We start from the raw sequence: 21,481 nt of genomic DNA, 5'->3' as shown, positions 1-21,481 counted from the left end.
TGTGGTAAACTGTGGTCAATGACATAAAACAAAGTATATGTGAACTGCTATATGGAAAGTGAATTTGCTCTGTAAATCTTCACCCAAATCAAAATTAAAAAAAAAAAAGAGAGAGATATTGACATCCAAAAATCAATGCCTAAATTCATCCTTTCCCTTTCTGTCATCAGAGAATGTGCAGCTAAAATATCTCAATATTACTCAGAAGCTTCTAAGAGATCATATATTTCAATCTGCATTTAAGTTGACTAAATGTACCTAACAGCACATTTTAAGTACCATGCTGTTTTCCCTGATAGAATGTATGGGCATACCTATAGGGATTATTATCCCATTATTCTGGTGGGGAAATTAACATTGACCTCACAAATGAGTTTCGTCATAAAATTAGATGGAGAACAACACCAGGGTCTAGAACCTGGCTGCTCGAAATGTGGTCTGGGAACCAGAAGCATCAGCTTTACCTGGGAGCTTGTTAGAAATGCAGTTCTATCAAGTTGATTCCAACTCATGGTGACCTCATGTATATTAGAGTAGAATTGTGTTCCACAGGGTTTCTAATGACTGATTTTTTAGACATAGATTGCCCTGCTTGTCTTATGAAACACTTCTGGGTGGACTCGAACCTCAAATTTTTGGTTAACAGTCACGCATGTTAACCATTTGCACCACCCAGGGACTCCAGACCTCAATCAGCACCTGCAATTAACAAACTCCCGAGGGGATTCTCAATACTTTTGAGTTTGAGTAGCACTCTGTCTACAGCTCAGCATCCTTTCCTAAAATCCAAATACCGTTTTCTTTCTTCAAAGTTAACAAATTTGTTACCATGTCCTCTTGTTTTAGTAAATGTATACTTTTGTGTGGTTAACCTATACCTATCACTCATGCTTTAAGTGGAGGAATATCTGATTGATTCTGGAGAACATTTACCAGGACATTGCAGAAATAAAATTGCATGTCACACATACTGTCTTAGATATGCTCTGCTTTATAAGGGATCCAGTTTTAATGAACAATTGTTGCTAACGATTGCCAAGACTGGAGAAGAGAGAGAGAGGAAAGAAAGAGGAGGCATACTTCTAAAACAGACCAAACTCTTATTTACCAGTTTTCTGCTTGTACAAATTTTCTGGAAAGTATCCATCATTTCAGAGGTCTCTGTGTACATCACTTTACCTATGGTAGTTTAGGCATGTGAGCCCTTTCAGGAAGCCAAACCACACTCCAAGGACGTCACTGTCTCAACCAGTGAACACAGGTGGTACAGACCCAACTCTTCTCTAATGAAAACAACTTCAAGAGCTTAAGTACCTAGGAGACCAAGAGCCTCACCTGCTCTTCACCTCTGGGGAAACAACTATACTCAATATTGTTTTCTGCCTATGCCTTTCTTACTCTATGCTAATAGTCATGTCATTATTGAGAGTTAAAAAAGACAAGGTAGACCCACCTGGAATCTCCGCATGTCACGGGGATTTCCTGCATTCTTTAGGCAATTTTGGTTACATTTGAGGAAAAATTTCAGGAAGAACCTGTGAAGAAATAAATCATTGGGGTTAGCATTTTAGTTTTGGCGTGGGAAGGAAACAAGCAGTAAAGCATGTCTAGATTGTGCACTTTATTCTCCTTGTGCATTTTCAGAAATATTCAGAAAGGTGTTGGAGTCGCTATATATCATTTGAGTTTTTAGCCTTTGTTGTCCTTCCCACATGGACCTTCTTCATGGCTCCCAGTACAACCAACAGATCTCACAAAAGGATTGCAATGCTAAGCCCCCAAGGAAGTCATCACTATAATTTAAGGCAGGTTCCAATTGGATATAATTGTCTGAGAATTACTCATGGTCCCCAACAACAACATGCAATGTAAGCCCTATAAATTCACAGATAATGAACCAGCAAAGCACCTGCTGGCTGCATATAAGGATACAGTAAACACTTTTTATCTTAGCATCTCCAAATAAAATGCTCTAATTGATAGTGGTTATAGAAAGTAAGATTCACACACTGATTAAACTCATTTGACTTAGATATTTCCTACGTTTAGACTGCCTGCTATTCCATTTGTAATTGAATAAGGAATATAGCATGGAATGAGATTAATATGAACTGCAACAATGACAGCAATTATACAGTAATAACAATTGTTTTATGAGAGTAATTATTCTCCATCAACAAAAAAATGGATAAAAAATGTAGCACATACACACAATGGAATATTATTCACTCATAAAAAGGAATTAAGTTCTAATTTATGCTACAACGTGGATTAATCTTGAAAACATTATGCTGCATGAAAGAAAATATTGTATTTCACTTAAATGAAATACTTAAAACCAAAACACCAATCTTGTTGCTGGGACATCAATTCCAACTCATAGTGACCCTATAGGACAGAGTAGAACTTCCCCACAGGGTTTCCAAGCCTGTAATCATTACAGAAGCAGACTGCCACATCTTTATCCCACAGAGCTGTTGGTGGGTTTGAACCACCAACCTTTCAATTAGCAGCTGAGTGCTTTAACCATTGAGCAACCGGTGCTTCTTACATGAAATACCTAAAATAGGCAAGGTCATAGAGACTGAAAGCAGATTACTGGTTATCAGAGGCTGGGAGGAGAGGGGAATGTAGAGTTATTGCTTAATAGGTACAGAGTTTCTATTTGGATGACAAAAGTATTTGAAAATAAATAGTTGTGAAGGTTCACACCATGATTTATGTAATTAATATTAATCATTAAATTGTACACTTAAAAATGGCTAAAATGGAAAATTTTATGCTGTATCTATTTTACCACAATGAAACACTATTCAAAAAAAGAATAATTGTGCTAATAAGAGAAGTTGTTGTTATTGTTATTATTATCACTATAACAGCAGTGTGAATATTATCAAGGGGGAAGTCATTGACATTCTCCTTCCAAGAGCCACCATCCCTGGTCCCCATGGTTGACAATATTTGCCGCCTGTGTGTGTTTAAGCCATTTGAGCCCAGCTCCGACAGCCAGATTGAGGTTGTGTTAGAAGGAGCTGTCAGCACACGCTCTGGCATCTTCAGATCAGACAACTGCTAGCCACCATGAGGGGGTCCATCTGGTGCCAAAATGGATTTTGAAAGGCAGGCAAGCAGGGCGCTAATGCTGCCAGAGAGAAACAGAATCAAGGGAGCTGGGGATCTTCTGCTTCAGGGGAGAGCAGAGCTGAGGTGCCTGTCAGCAGCCCATCGTTAGCACAAAAGCTATGCTGGGCACACACCGGATTCCTGTTACCCTAACCTGCCCTGTCACTTGGCATGTTGGCAGAATCCCTGCCCACCCTCTGGACAACGGATCACTTGCTGAAATTAAAGGACTGACCATCTGTCGTGGGGAAGAGACGACCGTCAACTGGTGCCTGGGGCCTTACACAAGCCCTTATGTGGCAAAGACACTTTAAAGGGACTATTCTTTTGGGGAAAGCCAGCCCTACCCCAAGGGGAGCCTCAGGAATTCTCTCAAAGTTTTCCCCTAAGTAGGAGCCAAGTATCTGACCCTTTCGGATCACACTTCCTTAAAGGAACAGAGAGAAGTTACAAGTAGGAGTTAAAAATAACCTCCAAAGACAGACACAGTTCGATGAAGCATAGAAATTTGGGTGATGATTTATAGGGCTAAGTTTATCAGGAATTTGTAAACGTGAGGACATACGCACGTCTGCTGGCCTATGGAGAAGATCTCAGATTCTGAGGGGGCTTTTAACAAAGCAGGGGCTATTGTAACTCAAAACCTCACTTTGCTCTAAGGAATTACCACGTTTTGTGCAGCGGGTGTGTTTTATAAAGTGTTGTCAGGAGAAAGAGAGAGGCAGCCTCTCCCCAACTGTGGGAAACTGACCCACTGTAGGACAAAGCCTCTATTTACCCTGTAAGTTCCATAAACTCCAGGAAATAGCCCAACAGGGATCAAACTCCTTTTAACTCAAGTTGTTTTTTTTTTTTTTTTTCTTTTTCTCTTTTTAGGGCAAGAAACCCAACACCTTTCCGTTAACTTTCAATACCAATAATATCATGTTGTATTCATGCAGTGTGTTATTTTATTCTAAGCTCTTATGTCCCCAGAATCTAACTGAATCCTCATGCAAGTTCTATACATTAAGCAAGTCAAGAATTATTTACCTTTTTGAAAGGCAAGAAAACTAAGACCTAACAAAATTAAAGTATTTATCTACTGTCAAAAACAGGGAAGGGCAATGTACCAAAAGTGAGTGATCAGCATGGTGGCACTGAGGAAGAGGATGACATAGAGCTGTACACGGGAGAAGCAGCTAACAGAGATGAACCCTTTTGCATGTATAGTACTGAGGTGTCAGTGATGGTAAGCATTGATTGATAGATGGGTGGACGGGCTAAATGATCAGGTATGTCTAGGCAGGAAGTAGTGTGCCCATAACCATGTATAGGGTTGGCAGATGATGTTTCTACATGAGTATGTGTATATACTGTAAGAATATGTAGGTCTACAGTAGATCTGACAAGGGGTGAGGTTATGGTGGCTTCTTGGCCACAGCCAGCTACTCAGAGGGAGTGAGTAGTTGGACCTGTGGGCTTGGGACCATGGTCGCAGGGAACATCAAGCTCAATTGGCATAACATACTAAACAAAAACATTGTTCTATCACCTACTTTGGCAAATAGCAACTGGGGTCTTAAAAGCTTCCAAATGGCCATCTAGATGCAACAATGGGTCTCTCCTCATCCAGATTAAAGAAGAATGAAGAAAACCAAAGATGCATTGAAACAATTAGTCCAAGGAACTAGTAGACCATGCAACCCTCAGCCTACATGATCATGAGACCAGAAGAACTAGATGGTGCCGAACTACCACTGTCAACCTCTCAGAGGAATTGGTGCAAGAGATTCTGGATAGAGTGGGAGAACAATGTGGAACAAAACTCAAAATCATAAAAAGAAAAAAGATCAGATTTGCTGGTCTTTTTAAAGCCTGGTGAGACCCCTGAGACTATGGCCCTGAGTTACCCTTCAGGTCTGGAATTGAAGTCACTCTTGTAGCTTCCAGCCAAACAATAGACAGGCATATGGGACGAACATTTACATCAGGTAGATACATTCCTTAGAGCAATCCATCATGGAGAACAGAAAGGCAGTGTTTGCACAGGAACTTAACCCAGGGGGTGGGAGTGCATGGGAGGGAGGGACACAAGGAAGAGGTAACTATGAGGAGGAAGAGAAAAGAAAAAAAAAAAAACTAATAATCCTATATTGACCAAAAATATGGATTTTCTATGAATTATATGACTTTATAAGTAATTTTTACTACCATTTAGTCTAACTTCCTCATCTTGCATATGAGAAAATAGAAAGATCAGAAGACTTTGACAATATTCACACAGTTAAAATAGCATGAGAGCTAGAAGTATAATCCACACATCATCAGTCCTCATTGACTTCAGCTAGGCAGAAGGGAAGGACACACTAGTTGTATGATTTTTCCAATATAATGCTATCCTCTCAAAAGCCAACCTAACAAGAAGCCAATGCAAACTATTGAACTTTTCCATCTACTACCTCAATTAAAAAAGTGACAATCATAAAACCAGAAGTGGCATTCTATTAAAAATTGTATATACGTTCATAAGGCATAGTTATCAGTTGGACTAATGTGGGACCTTAGCCCATCATTGAACATAAACTGAGCTGAACACAGACATTTGTAGAACAAAACTGTTTATCCAATGATTTTCTTGTATCACATTTTACCAACCAATGTTATCGTTGTTATGTGCCGTCGAGTCAGACCCAACTCATAGCGATCCCTCCTTGGGTTGCCGAGGCGATATCACTATGGAAGTAGATTGCCCCATCTTCCTTCCAAGGAGTGGCTGGTGGGTTTGAACCGCCAGCCTTCTGGTTAGCAGTCAAGTGCCTTAGGCACTATGCTACCAGAGTTCCCTTACCAACCAATAGATATGTAGTATATTCAGTAGCAACCATGTGACTAGTTCAATACTGGCTACCAAGAGGTAACTCTGGGTCCTCCCAAAAGGAAAAATAATTGAATTGGCAAACAGAAACCACTCCATCTATATGAAGATGGGAAATAATTATATATATATATATATATATATATATTTATAGTTATTTGTATTTCTAGCACATGACACCAGACCCAGAACATAGTGGGTTTTTGGTGAGCATTTGTTTAATTAAACAGAATCCAAGCCTTCCAAGGGGTAGAAATGGGAAGACCATCCAATAAAGACAGCAATAGAACATACTGGACAAGAACATGGGTTGGGAATAAGACAAGCTAAGACAACAAATTTGGACAGCTCCTTGAACCTCAATGGCCTCATCGTACCTCTTTCTTAGGACCACTGTGCTATTTTTATCATAATTCTAACTCTACTGCATAATGAATTGTGTGACTTTTAAGGCCTCAGTTTTTCTCATCTGAAAAATGAGGAAAATAACAGAACTTATTCAGAGGGTTACTGAGAACTAAATAAAATGACATATGTAAAGTACTTAAATTATACCTGGTATAGAGGCAGTGATAATCATTTTCATCCTCATTTATACCTGACAACTGTCCACTGCCTAGCACACAAAGATATTTAGGTTTCCAGATATCAAGTGTATTCCTCACGGGGCAGGGGGAGGAGAGAAGGGTATACAGAAACTCTCTATACTTTATACATAATTTTTCTGTAGACCTAAACTGCTCTCAAAAACTAAACATAATCTGTTACAAAGTAATCTTCTCTTTGAATGTTAAGGTTAAAAAAAAAGAAGCAAAGATCTATGTAACTGATGAGATCTGTAGGTTTCACTGAATGACCAAAAAAACAAAGAAAGAAAGAGAAACAATTACTATGGAAAGACAGGGAGCTCTGGTAGCATAGTGCCAAGGCACTTGACTGCTAACCAGAAGGCTGGTGGTTCAAACCCACCAGCTACTCCTCGGAAGGAAGATGGGGCAATCTACTTCCGTAGTGATACTACCTCAGCAACCCAAGGAGGGGTCGCTATGAGTTGGGGCCGACACAACAGCACATAACAACAGCATGGAAAGACAACAAGGACTGCATCAGCTTTACCAAAGGCCAGAACACATAAAGAAAAGAGGCAGCAGCTTAAATCATTGAGGACTTCAGCTAGTCAGAAGTGGAGGACACACATAGTAAAACTGTCCATTAGGCAACAGCTTGTACATCATTAATTATTATGTAAAGCATTATAATGGATCTTGGCTGAGCAGGTTGAGTTTTTACCTCCTCTTCAAGCCCCAAATTCTGAAAAATCATGTTTAGATGTCTTCAGCTATTCTCATAATGTCCAGTCTGCAAAAGAAAGCATCAAGGCACACCTAAACCAAGATATAAAATTCCTATTTTCAATCTTAATGCTCCCGGAAAGTTCCTCTGACTCATGCCCTCAGATGGTTATGTGGCAGATGATCCTTCCAAAAGATATTCAGGACATGGAGAATCATTCTGGGCCGATTCAGAAAACAGCTGTATACAAACAACTGTGGGGTCCCTTCTGTGTGAAGTTTAAGCTGATCCCAAGTACACTCAAGGAAGAGTAAAGAGTGGAATGCCTCATGATGAAGGGGTCTATGTTTCCATAGCATCCCCTGGGTGGTGCAAATGGTTAGCGTATTTGGCTGCTAATTCAAAAAGTAGAGTTTAGAATCCATTTGCAGGTGTCTTCAAAGAAAGGCCTGGTGATCTACTTCCAAAAAAAATCAGCCATTGAAAATGCTATGGAGTGTAGTTCTGCTCTCACATGGCATCACCATGAATCAGAATCAACTCCATGGCAACTGGTTATGTTTCTACAGACTGAGCCTTCACCCTTTGCTTTGGCAAAGAAACACAGAGCCACTTTCCTCCATGGTCAAATCTGCTGCCTAGAAACAACCAAGAAAGGCTTTCCAGGAGCACAAGACTTCTCCCAAATTGAAAATATTTAACCAGAAAGTACCTATCCCTACCCTGACTGTCTGATCTGCCAGAAGCTGTTTAAGAAATGTTGTCACTACCTAGTGGTTACCCTCAAAGATGTGGAACTCTGTGAAGGGGTAAACAAGAGTCCCAGAGCCATTGCCATGAAAAATAGATCTCTCTTGAAAATAGGGCAGGGGAAGCAAGGAGTCAACAGAGTTAGTTAGAAAGAGAAAAGTCTATTTTCAATGTCAAAGAAAACTTTTTGGTTCCTAATACACAGAAACAGTGTAGAGTACAGTTCATCCATGTGAAAATATGACACCTGTAAGTCAGCCAAAATCCTAGGGATGCCACAGGGCGGGTGGAGGAGGATGAACCTGTGTAAGGGTAAGGGTTTCTCACTGCCAGGCTGGCTTCTACTCCTCTTATGATGCTAAAATGCACTACTGAGAGAGAATCTGCCTTGACTCAAACATTCACAGTTCTATTTTGATCTGAGAAGGGAGAAAGAGGAGAAATAAGATCATTAAGAGCATTCTATCCAGATGAAGAAAATTCTCTCCTCCCTCTCCACAGTGGAAGGTGGAATGATACCAAGTTGAGGTACTATCTTGGGGATCCCAGGGGGAGAGCATGTGGCTGTCCCTATTATTGGCCACTGACTTCAAGGAGTTTACCTTTTCCTCTGGCCAAGTTTCCTCAGATCTTGGGCATTTCTGGAAAGTGTTCTCAGCCTGAAGGGATGAACATGATCAACTTGAAAGCATTCATTACCTCAGAGCTCAGAGTTTGGCCTTGATGGAAGGACATCTTAGTGGCAAGGAATTTCTCCCCCACCAAAGGTGTTGGGATAGCATATCAGGACACTACAGAATTTAAAAATAGTTTTAAGAAAAATAAACCACTGAAAATAGGTCTCATCATTCTAGAAACCAAATCTGGAATGTAGGAAAAAGGGTCAGGTTAGTAAAAAGATAGAACCAGTCCAGTTGCCATCAAGTCACATTGAGTTGACTCTGACTCTTGGAGACCACATGTATGTCAGAGTAGAACTCTTCCCCACAGTTTTCAATGGCTGACTTTTTGAAAGTAGATCACCAGTCCTTTCTTCCATGGTGGGTGGACTTCAACCACCAACTATTTGGTCAGCAGGCAAACGACTTAACCATTTGTACCACCCAGAGTACAGGTTACTCTTTCCCCATGGCCAATGGGGAAAGAACAAATTGTAACTCTTTAGAAATGGTATGGATACGGGAGTTAGACTGAGGGTGCTATACCTTAATACCTACTTCTCCCTACCTGACCCAAAACATTCTCATAGCAAGATTTGACTGGAAATTAAATGAGAAAGGATGACACATTAAAAAATTAAGAATTCTAAGAATTTAAGCTTGTGTGTGGTAAACAAAGTGTTTATCTTCAGGAGTACTCTTCTAAGAAAAATATCCAAATGTCAAATGTTTCTTGCCAAAATGTATAAAAGTACAAATGCTGATGATGGACAGACTTTCAGAGTCATTCTAATAGTCAGATATACAACAGAAATGAGGCAGATCATAAACCCAAGTGTTTGGCTGTCCTTCCAGGGAATGAGGACACATTTGTCTTAATCTGTTTCCATTACATGGAACACAATCTTCAAGGAATCATTGGGTACCGAATTCCTGCCAACCTTGGGATTTGTGAAAAATTCCTTAGGTCTTTGACTTCTAGGTCACTGATCCAAATCTTTTCAAAGGCTGCAAAGATGAAAATGCAGGTGACAACTTTGCTTCAATAACAATGACTCATCCCACAAATTCAAGCATAACAAGTGAGACAGGAGGTGCCTCAATACCCCAACTTAATTATACCTTGTATCCTAGCAACCACCACTCATCTGTCTGTTAGTTTCTCATGCTATGGTGGCTGTGTGTTGTTGTGATGCTGGAAGCTATATCACTGGTATTTCAAATACCAGCAGGGTCATATATGGTAGACAAGTTTTAGCAGAGCTTCCAGACTAAAATAGACTAGCAAGACAGAATTGGCAATCTACTTTAAAAATAATAATAATAATAATAAAATAACATTAAAAACCTTATGAACAGCAGCACAACATTGGTATAGTGTCAGAAGATGAGCCCTTCAGGTTGGAAAGCACTGAAAATAACAATGAGAAATATGCCTTCACAAAGTAGAGTCAACCTTAAGGATGTGGATAGAGGAAAGCTTTGGGGACCTTCATTTGCTAATGTGGCATGACTCACAATGAGAAGAAATAGCTATAAATATTCATTAATAATTAGAACATGGAATGTATGAAGTATGACTCTAGGAAAATTGGAAGTCCTCAAAAATTAAATGGAATACATAAAGATCAATACCCTATGCATTCAAAAACCAAACTCATTGCCATTGAGTTGATTTTGACTCATAGCAACCCCTCCTTGGGTTTCCAAGGCAGTATCGCTACAGAAGTAGATTACCCCATCTTCCTTCCAAGATTAGTGAGCTGAAATTAATTACTAGTATTGGCTATTTTGAATTGGATAATCATATGGTCTACTATGTTGAGAGTGAAAAATTGAAGAGGAATGGCACCACATTTATCCTCAAAACATTTCAAGATCTGTCCTGCAGTACATTGTTAATGACAGGATAATATTCATAGGCCTATAAGGAAATCCAGTTAATATGATTATCATTCAAATTCACCAACCACTCATGCCAAGATGAAGAAATGGAAGATTTTTACCAACTTCTGCAGTCTGAAATTGATCAAAAATTGCATCCATGATGTACTGATAATTATTGATGATTGCAATGCAAAAGTTAGAAACAAAGAAAAAGGATTGATAGTTGGAAAATATGGCCTTGGTGATAGAAACTGGAGATGACATGATAGAATTTTGTAAGACCAACAACATATTCATTGCAAATACCATTTTCAACAACATAAATGGAGATAATACACATGGATTTCACCAGATGGAATACACAGGAATCAAATCTACTACATCTGTGGAAAGAGACAATGGAGAACCTCAATATCACTAGTCAGAACAATGCCAGGAAGCAGCTGTGGAACAGACCATCAGTTGCTCCTATGCAAGTTCAAGTTAAAGCTGAAGAAAATTAAAACAAGTCTATGAGAGCCAAAGTACAACCTTGAGTAATTTCACTTGAATTTAGAGACCATCTTAGGTACAGATTTGATACATTGAACACAAATGATTAAAATTAGACAAGCTGTCATTGATGGACAGAAAACCAAAAGGAAAAAGCATGTTTGATATTTCTTAAGCTGAAAGAACTGAAGAAAACATTCAAGTTTTGAGTTGCAGTACTGAAGGATTCTATGGGCAAAATATTGAATGACACAGGATGAATTTAAAGATGGGAGGAGTACATAGAGTCACTGTACTAAAAGGAATTGGCATATGTTCAACCATATCAAGAGGTAGCATATGATCAAGAACCAGTGGTACAGAAGGAAGAAGTTCAAGCTGCACTAAAGGCATTAGCAAAAAATAAGCCTCCAGAAACTGATAAAGTATCAATTGAGATGTTTCAACAAATGGATGCAATGCTAGAAGTGCTCATTCATGCTAAGAAATTTGAAAGAGAGCTACCTGGCCACCCACCTGGAAGAGATCCATATTTGTGCCCTTTAGAAAAAAAGATGATCCAACAGAATGCAGGTATTATCGAACAATATCACCAATATCACATGCAAGTAAAGTTTTGCTGAAGATAATTTAAAGATGGTTAAAACAGTACATCAACAGGAAACTGCCAGAAATTCAAGCTGGATTCAGAAAAGAAAATGGAACAGGAAATATTGCTGACATCAGATAGATCTTGGCTGAAAGCAGAGAATATCAGAAAGATGTTTACCTGTGCTTTATTGACTATTCAAAGGCATTCATCTATGTGGATCATAACAAACCACAGATAACATTGTGAAGAATGAAGAATTTCAGAAACTTAATTGTACTCATAAGGAACCTGTACATCAACCAAGAGTCAATTATTCAGATAGAACAAGGGGAAAATTCATGGTTTAAAAGCATGAAAGGTGTGTGTCAGGGTCATATCCTTTCACCATACTTATTCAATATGTATGCTGAGCAAATAATCTGAGAAGCTGGACTATAGGAAGAAGAGCATGGCATCAAGATTGAGGGAAAAATCATTAACAACCTGTGATATGCAGATGACACAACCTTGCTTGATGAAAGTGAAGAGGATTTGAAGCACTTACTGATGAAGATCAAAGATTACAGCCTTCAATTAGTATGGATTACACCTTAACATAAAGAAAATAAAAATCATCATAACTGGTAATAAGCAACATCAAATGGAGAAAAAATTGAAGTTGTCAAGGATTGATTTTACCTGGATTCACAATTAATGCCCATGGATGCAGAAGTCCAGAAATCAAACAACGTATTGCATTGGGCAAATATGCTGCAAAACAACCTCTTAAAAGTGTTAAAAAGCAAACATGTCACTTTGAGGACTACAGTGTGCCTGACTCAAGCCACTGTGTTTTCAGTTGTCCCATATGCATGAGAAAGCTGAACAACAAACAAGTAAAACCAAAGAAGAATTGATGCCTTTGAATTAGGGTATTGGCAAAGAATATTAAATATACTATAGATTGTCAGAAGAATTAACAAATCTTTTTTCAAAGAAGTATAGCCAGAATACTCCTTATAAGGGAAGATGGTAAGACTTCAACTCACATACTTTAGACATGTCATCTGGAAGGACCAGTCCCTGGAGAAGGACATCATGCTTGGTAAAGTAGAGGGTCAGTGAAAAAGAGGAAGACCCTCAAGAAGATAGATTGACACAGTGGCTGCAACAATGGGCTCAAAGACAGCAATGATTTGGAGGATGGCATAGAATTGGACAGTATTTCATTGTGTTGTACATAGGGTCACTACCGGTTGGAACCAAACAGCACCTAACTACAGCAATAACAATGATAGCACATATATAAACATACCATGTGCAAGATCCTATTCATAGTGCTTTAAAGTATATTAATTTATTTAATCTTTATGACAACCTTTTAAGGTACTACTTCTATTCCCATTTTATAGATAATGCTGGTGAGGCAAAAAGAGGTTATTATGCCTTTTGCCCAAGATTTCCCATCTAGTGATTGGTAGAGCTGGGATGTGAATATAGGCAGTTTCATTCCAAAGCCCACATCCACTAAACTATATCCCTGTATATGCTATGTATTGACCAAATCTAGTCTAAATCTCTTTTCATTATCATCATCATTATCATTCAAACTTAGAGCTGGAAACAGCATAAAAATTTCTTGCATTACCATTAGAGTATGTTGTTGTTGTTATATGCCATCGAGTCGGCCCTGACTCATAGCGACCCCTCCTTAGGTTTCCGAGGCAGTATCACTACGGAAGTAGATTGCCCAACCTTTCTTCTGAGGAGTGGCTGGTGGGTTTGAACCGCCAGCCTTCTGGTTAGCAATCAAGTGCCTTGGGCACTATGCTACCAGAGCTCCCCATTAGAATATAGTCAATTATAAATTTTAATACATTTCAGCTCTGCTCATGACCACTCTCACTCTGTTTGTAATCACTCAAACACATGTTAACCGTAATGAAAAAACTGGTGGGTGGGTCTGACAACGGAACCAAATCAAACACAGAGAATGCTGGTCAAAGCAGAATCAGTACAATATGGGTCTTTTGGGAAGTCAATGAACATCATCTTAAGGAATTACTTTTACTATATGTCATTATTAGTTCCACAAGTCTCTGCCTTTGAATATCTCTGATGCATACAGAAAGCCACAGGTTGAAAGTAAAAGCTTTTTAATAGTCCCCTGTTCAGTTACCAAGTGTTTAAAATTTTAGATCAGTTTCATTTAGAAACTGATGTTACAATTTCACTTTTCATCCTAAGGACTCAAAGGGTTTTGATATTAATTTTCCCTGTGGAGATGACAGATGCTAAAGAAAGATCAAGAAGTTCAAGTCCACAGTCACTTGAGCAGGTGGGTTTTCCTGGATTCTCAATTCACTATTCTTTACAAGACTTTATGAGGTATAAATGTCCAACATCATTCATTCATTTACTCAACTAACAAGTCTTTCCAGAAAGCCTAAGATGTATGTATTCATTCTTCTCCCTTACAACTAACTTCTACTAAGATCACAATGACTTTGGTTCATGTATTACTCCAGAAGAAAAATAAAAAAGGAAGAAAACATTTAAATTTAAATTTCCAGGAAATTTCCTGGTTCTTAAGCTGATAGACTATTTGAGAAATTGGCGATGAAGGATGAATATCCAGAAAGTGTGATTATCTATTGGGTGCTCTGTCACAGGGCTGGACCAGTGAATCTTTCAAAGTTCCCAGTTAACATGGTTGTCTGGTAACCAAAATGTTTGGGTCTACCCAGAGGCTCCTCACAAGAAAAGCTTGGCAATCTGCTTCCCAAAAAATCAGAAGTAGAGCACAGTTCTACTTCGATACACATGAGGCTATCATAAGTTGGAGTTCAATAGCATCAGGTTGGTTTAACAATGTTAAGTTCTCTTTTCTCAGATACATTGGTCTACTACATTCACCTTCTAGTGTCCTACGCTTCAGTCACAATGACCTACACTCTGTGCCCTGAACATGAAATCTCCTCCCTGCCTTTGCCACAGGCTATCTTCATGAGTCTGAAATGCTTTCTCCACTGCTACACCATCTCATTTCCTCATAATCCTATGTATCTTTCCAGGCACAGTTTATATGCTCTGTGCCCATGAATTCTTCCCAAATACCCCCAGCTAGAATTGACCACTTATTCCTCTACTCTCTCACAGCACTTGTCATGCCTTCCTGGTCTTCACATTTTGTACTACAATTACTTTGTTATCATCTGCCCACTCCATGACACTACAAACTCCTTGAGAGTGCCTTTACCTTCCCCATGGCATCTGATAATATAGTTGTATTTGGGAAACACTACATAAATATCTCACTCAGTTTGACTGCAAATATTAACAGCACTTAATTGTGGATTACAGTGTATGGATGATTTCTGTTTTCTTTCTACTTCTTTCTGTATTTTCTGAATTCTGTATGAATTAGCATTACTTTTAATTTTTAAAAAATGACTTTGTTATTTTAAAATTGAATTGAATATCATTCACCACACAATTTAGGGAATGTTACCCCCCTTTTGCAATGGATAAAGTAGGAACTAAAACTGATGAGTGGCTTTCTGAAGTTCCTGTGCTCTAAGATTTGCCTGTTAATTCAAATTAGAACAGTTAAAAGCTATTCATCCTACAAATCATAAAATGTAGATCATTTATTAGTTTCATGTATGCATAATTCATACAAGAATAGCAACTGGGCAGATTCCATGCCATAGATGTCTTTACTTCCTACTTAAAAATGCCTCAAGTTAAAATTTTAAAACATTACCTCTAAGTTAAATCTGCTATTGTGCTTAAAACATTTACGTATAACCTAAAGGGACAAAAGGTCATGTCTGAAATAATCTGAAATGGATCTCCTCTCTCCAGTGCTTAAAGCTCTCAATGGTTTGCTGTTATTTCATTCAGCACAGTTCTTTAACCCATTGCCTTCAAGTCAATTCTAACTCACGTGAGCCCACGTGTTACAAAGTAGAACTAAACTCCAGTGGGCTTTCTTGGTTGGAAACTTTATGGAAGCAGATCATCAAACCTTTCTTTCATGGTGCTACCGAGTGGGTTCATATTGCCAATTTTCCTCTTAGAAGTCAAGCAAAAACCATTCGCACCACCCAGGGATCCCTAACTTAGGCCATCCAATTACACATCCATTTAGCCCATCGTTCAGTAAGTATTTACTAAGCACTTACTATATACCAAACACAATGCTTATAGAGACAACCATGACCCTGCTCTTATGGGAGCTCACCAAAATACAAGTCTCAGTCCACACATCAGAATTTACTGGGAAAGTTGCCCTGAAAGAGTGGAGATGAAAGGTGGAATACTCTAATTCTGATGCACATTGAAGCTTGAGAATTGATATCTAATCAATTTTTAAAAAACAACAAAGTCAATACCATATGGTTAGTGAAATGATGGAGTTATTTGCCAGAAATAGTGAACCACAGAGAAGGGATAGACAGCTAATCACATGTCACTGGAACTTAGTGCAAAAACTCATGTCCAATTACCTCTGAGTGAAAAGTGAAATGAAATTCCCTTCTCCATACCCTCTCCTCCCCACCTTAAGCCACAGAAAAAGAAAAGAGTTCCTGGCTGCCATTTTGATTCAAGGAAAAGAAACAAGCTCACTTTTCTACAGTAAATTCCTGGGGAAAAGGCAACAGCTGAAGAAGCTATTCCCCAAGAAGGCATGGAATCTGCAAAAGATCAAAATTATTTGAACTCTTTTAAATCACCATCATCTTTTTAAAACTCTCAACCCATTTGTCTGCTCACTTTTCTCACCACAGCCACCCTGGTCCAAATCTCAGCAGTTGTCTCCCATCATCCAGGCTCACACATCATAAGGGATCATGAATTTAATTTGAGCCATGACTCCTAATGAAAAAATCAGTAGACCCCTACATACTACACAAACTGAGTTCAGATAAAAACAAGTGACTCCTTAATTTGGATTTAAAGCTGAGGAGCAGGGTCCAAATAAAAATGACCAGTGAGCCTTGTGCCCACAGAGCACTGGCGATAATCTCATGAGCTCCAAATTACTCCAGTTCATATTATGGACTATCCAATAAGACTGTGTGTTGTAGTCGATAAAATATAAAAAGAAGTTTATCATTTTAAAATCATAATGCAAAATAGAGTCTGACACTTTATTAACCACTATGTCTCATGATATCATAAGGATGCTGGTGGAAAAAGAGACTAAAGCAATATTGTAGACTGAACAATGACACAATTTAGACTTTCTGGGAGTACTTTGTAGCACACAGGTCACACTCAGTGCCCTCCCTCAGCATGTCACTCTTAAGCAGCTTCCACTTAAATCAGAAGCATTGGAAACAAAACTCCATAGACACTTTCATTTTACCATAGAAATGACAGTGCATTGTGGCCAATCATTTAATAAAGCAAAGAATGTTAGTTACAGACAGACAAGAATTTAGAAATTATCTTGTCCAGGTCTTCCTTACTTGAAGTCCATAGAAGGCCTACATGGGGTCTTAAGCACCCCAAAGTTCTATGCAGTTTTTGTACACATACTTTTCTGTGGGATGGATACAGAGTTTTCACAAGATTGACGAATGAGTCTAAGTCTGTGAGTTGATTGCCAAGAACCCATTTTCCCTTATTTTAATAATAGTCTCCCACTCACCTTTTGGGGAGCTCTGGTGGTGTAGTGTCTAAGGCATCTGACTGCTAACCAGAAGGCTGGCGGTTCATACCCACCAGCCACTCCTCGGAAGGAAGGTTGGGAAATCTACTTCTGTAGTGATACTGCCTCGGAAATCCAAGGAGGGGTTGCTATGAGTTGGGTCCGACTCGATGGCAGTGAGTTTGTTTTTTTTTTATTCACCTTTTGAGATCTGCTGACATAATGGTTAAGGGCTCAGTTGTGAACCAAATGCACCCACCCACAGCCTGTGTAGGAGAAAAGCCTGGTGATCTGCTCTTCTAAAGATTAAAGCCCACAAAACCATATGGGGCAGTTCTACTCTGTCACTTGGGGTGACTATGAGTTGAAATGGACAATATGTCACCCATCAACAACAATTCACTTTTTGAAGTCCTTATATTTCATTGGCTTCAAGTCAGTCCATCCTGGGACCACAGTAGCACATGTCACAATCAGATAGATATAGTCTATCTTTCACTATCAAATAGTCACTATCAGAAATATATAGATATAGATGTAGATATAGCATTCATATACATGAGTATATACACCATGTGTTGATAGGCACTCTGGTGGCATAGTGCCTAAGCATTTGACTGCTAAACAGAAGGCTGGCAGTTCAAACCCACCAGCCACTCCTCGGAAGGAAGGTTGGGGCAATCTAGTTCTGTAGTGATACCACCTCGGAAACCCAAGGAGGGGTCGCTGAGTCGGATCTGACTTGATGGCAGTGACTTTGTTTTTTTGTGTTTTTTTTTGGTATGTTGATAGGTATACGTAGATATAGATACATGCACACACAGACATTTATTTTTTTCTTCTGATGCAGAGCTGCTGTTTAGTATCAAGATGACAATCTCCCCCCCAAAATATATATATATATATTGCCATCAAGCAGACTCTGACTCATGGCAATCCCACGTGTGTCAAAGTAGAATGATTTCTACTTACGGTTTTCAGTGACTGACTTTCTGGAAGTCCAATGCCAGGTCTTTATTAAAAGGTGCTTCTAGGTGGACTTGAACCACCAAACTTTCAGTTAGTAGCTAAGTGTGTTAACCATTTGTACTACTGAGGGACTCCTTCAAAATGATTGTTGTAGTTAGTAGTTGTGGTCCAGTCAATTCCAACTCATGGTGACCTCACATGTGCAAAAAGAACTGCTCCATAGGGTTTTCCAGGTTGCGTAAACTTTTGGAAGCAGATCACTAGGCTTGTCTTCTGAGGCACGTCTGGGTGAGTTTGAACTGCCACTGTTAGGCTAATAGGAGAGTGCTTAACTGCACTACCCAGGTTCTCCCAAAACTTTCGCTGGCAGTGATTGGATAGAAACCTTTAGATTAGGGACTAAGCCAAAACTAAACCAAATTCACTGCCGTTGAGTCGATTCCGACTCATAGCGACCCCCACCTTGGGTTTCCAAGGCAGTATCTCTATGGAAGTAGATTGCCTAATCTTCCTTCCCAGGAGTGGCTGGTGGGTTTGAACCACCAGCCTTCTGGTTATCAGTCAAATGTCTTAGGCAGTACACTGCCAGAGCTCCCAGATTAGGGACTGTTGTTGTTGTTGTTGTTGTTATGTGCCCTTGAGTCCAACCCAACTCATAGTGACCCCTCCTTGGGTTTCCAAGGCAGTATCACTACGGAAGTAGATTGCCCTATCTTCCTTCCGAGGAGTGGCTGGGGGGTTTGAACCACCAGCCTTCTGGTTAGCAGTCAAGTGCCATAGGCACTATGCTACCAGAGCTCCCAGATTAGGGACTAGGGCTCTCAAACTCAGAGCCAACCAAGCCTAACAGGTAAATGAGTGCAGTAGTTGCATGTAAAATGAAACACAATGCTGGATTATAATGACTAAAATGAACATCTTCTGTACAGGGACAGCCTCAGCTCTTCTCCAGCTAACGCCACCACAGGAAACATGGACATGATGTTACTAGACAATGGGCATTTTCAAGAGAAGCAGGAAATATGTATGGAATTTTAAGTGTGAAATTTGCTCATCTTCAGAACAAAATAAAGAACAGACAGAACAAATTTGGGAGGAAGTCCCAGTTCACAGCCTCTGCTCTAAGTCATAATAGTCAAGAGTAGCAACAGCTCACCTGTCTGTGAGAATGGGGCAGGGCAGCTGTATGCCCATTTTAAATATCAAAAAAACTCATAAAAGGAGGACCCCTGTGGCTTCACTAAATGGGACTCCTTTTATTACAAAAAAAAAAAAGAAAGAAAGTCTTTGCTTTCGAAGTAATGGCATGCTTTCTTTTGTTTGTTTTGTTATTTTTTAAGCATCCTTGTCACCTGAAATCCAGATGTCGTCTTGCCTGGTTTTCTCCCAGACCTTGGGCAGCCTCCATAGCTCCATATCGGGTGGAGGGAGAAGTTGGGAAAAGCAGTCTGTGCCCAGAAGCAACACTGAAGGCTGTGCATATTTACCAGCATGTGGCTGTCCACAGACAGTGAATGCAAACTCAGGGAAAATCTCCCAATACCCACCTGTTCACAGCTGGATTTCCCAGGGCACTTAATTCAATCAGAAGCAGTGACTTTTAGCAGCATTTTACAAGCAATTAACCATGCAAGAAAGAAAACATCTGACTGGGTGCCTTTCTCCCTGCTTTCGGAAGAGTCTGTGGCCTCAAAAGTGGCAGTTTCTAACTGTCTTCATGAAGGAAGAGACCACCAACCCAGTATGAGCAAATTTTGTTCTTTTTTATATTTAATGGGAGGAAGTATGAATGTTCCCAGACCTCAGTGGCTTAAGAATTACTCTTATTTGCACATAAAAAGCCCCCATTTCACCACCATGTGCCAGGTATGGTGCATTTACAGGAATGAATCTTAATCCCTTTAGTTGTTGTTGTTGTGTGCTGTCAAACTGATTCTAAAGGCAGAACTGCTCCATAGGATTTCCAAGGCTGTAATATTTACAGGAGCAGATTGCCACATCTTTCTCCTGCAGAGCATCTGTGATCAAACCGCTAATCTTTATGTTATCAGCTGAGTGTATAACCACTGCACCACCAGGACTCCTTAGTTAGGTCCTATTAATTGCCCATTTCACAGAAAAATACATGGAGCCCAGAGAAGTTGCTAAAAGAACCCAAGATTATGCACACAGTAAGTGGCAGAAATAGATGTGAGCCAGGATATAATTCATAATAGAGAACAAGACTTTAGTGTGGGGTTCACTGCTTACTCTTGGACTGAGTTAAAAGTGAAACTTCATGAAAACAGTGGGTTTTGGGTCCTTGTGGAAAATAAACTTCCTTGGACTGAAAACAATTATTTAAACTTGTGCTAAGTTCCATTAGCAATGATTCTTAGCTAAATCAATTAAATTTGAAAAAGAAAAAAAGGCTATACTTTTATAAGTATGTTGTTGTTGTTGTTATGTGCCGTCGAGTCAGCCCTGACTCATAGCGACCCCTCCTTGGGTTTCCGAGGCAGTATCACTACGGAAGTAGGATTGCCCAACCTTCCTTCCGAGGAGTGGCTGGTGGGTTTGAACCGCCAGCCATCTGGTTAGCAGGTAAGTGTCTTAGCCACTATGCTACCAGAGCTCCCTTTATAAGTATATTTTACTTTAAAAAACATTTCTTCTATCTTTTCTTCAATTGATCCTCACAATAACTCTTCAAGGATATGGCAGGGGATGGGTAAAATCACCCCCATTTGATGGCTCAAAAATGTTAAATGGCTGGGCTTACGTTACTCAGATGCTTAGTGGCAGCTTCTGGCTCTGCTTCTCTGGCATTCCACCGTGTGGGCTTCCTTTCATTTCCACAAACATTCAAGGTCTTCTCCACTCTGGACCTTCACATGGGTCCTACACCTGGAATTGTCTGTTCTTACTTGTTCTTCCTTATCCTTCAGTCTGCCTGAAACATTACCTTCACAGAGAGACCTTTCCTGCCTCCTACTTCAGTTGTTGTTGTTGTTGTTGTTGTTGTTGTTGTTATGTGCCGTCGAGTTGGACCCGACTCATAGCGACCTCTCCTTGGGTTTCTGAGACAGTATCACTATGGAAGTAGATTGCCCAACCTTCCATCCATGGAGTGGCTGGTGGGTTTGAACCGCCAGCCTTCTGGTTAGCAGTCAAGTGCCTTAAGCACTATCTACCAGAGCTCCTCCTACTTCAGTAGCCCCCTCAAATTTAAGCAAAGAAGA

The 21,481-nt window shown here is 39.7% G+C and overlaps 1 protein-coding gene across 1 annotated transcript in view; it reads right to left on the bottom strand.

Moving 5' to 3' along the window:
• The window catches only part of EBF1 (EBF transcription factor 1), a 506,142-nt gene that overhangs the window by 171,606 nt on the left and 313,055 nt on the right, over positions 1 to 21,481 (bottom strand). The window contains exon 7 of the mRNA XM_042782192.1: positions 1,454 to 1,535. Within this exon, the coding sequence (XP_042638126.1) occupies positions 1,454 to 1,535 (82 nt within the window). The remainder of the gene's footprint in view (positions 1 to 1,453; positions 1,536 to 21,481) is intronic.

Source organism: Orycteropus afer, unplaced genomic scaffold (assembly GCF_000298275.1).
Source record: "Orycteropus afer afer isolate SDZICR_OR568_19922 unplaced genomic scaffold, OryAfe1.0 scaffold00257, whole genome shotgun sequence".
NCBI classification, from domain to species: Eukaryota; Metazoa; Chordata; class Mammalia; order Tubulidentata; family Orycteropodidae; genus Orycteropus; species Orycteropus afer.
The sequence above is the reverse complement of the archived record's forward strand: the minus strand, read 5'-3'. Positions and strand labels throughout refer to the sequence as shown.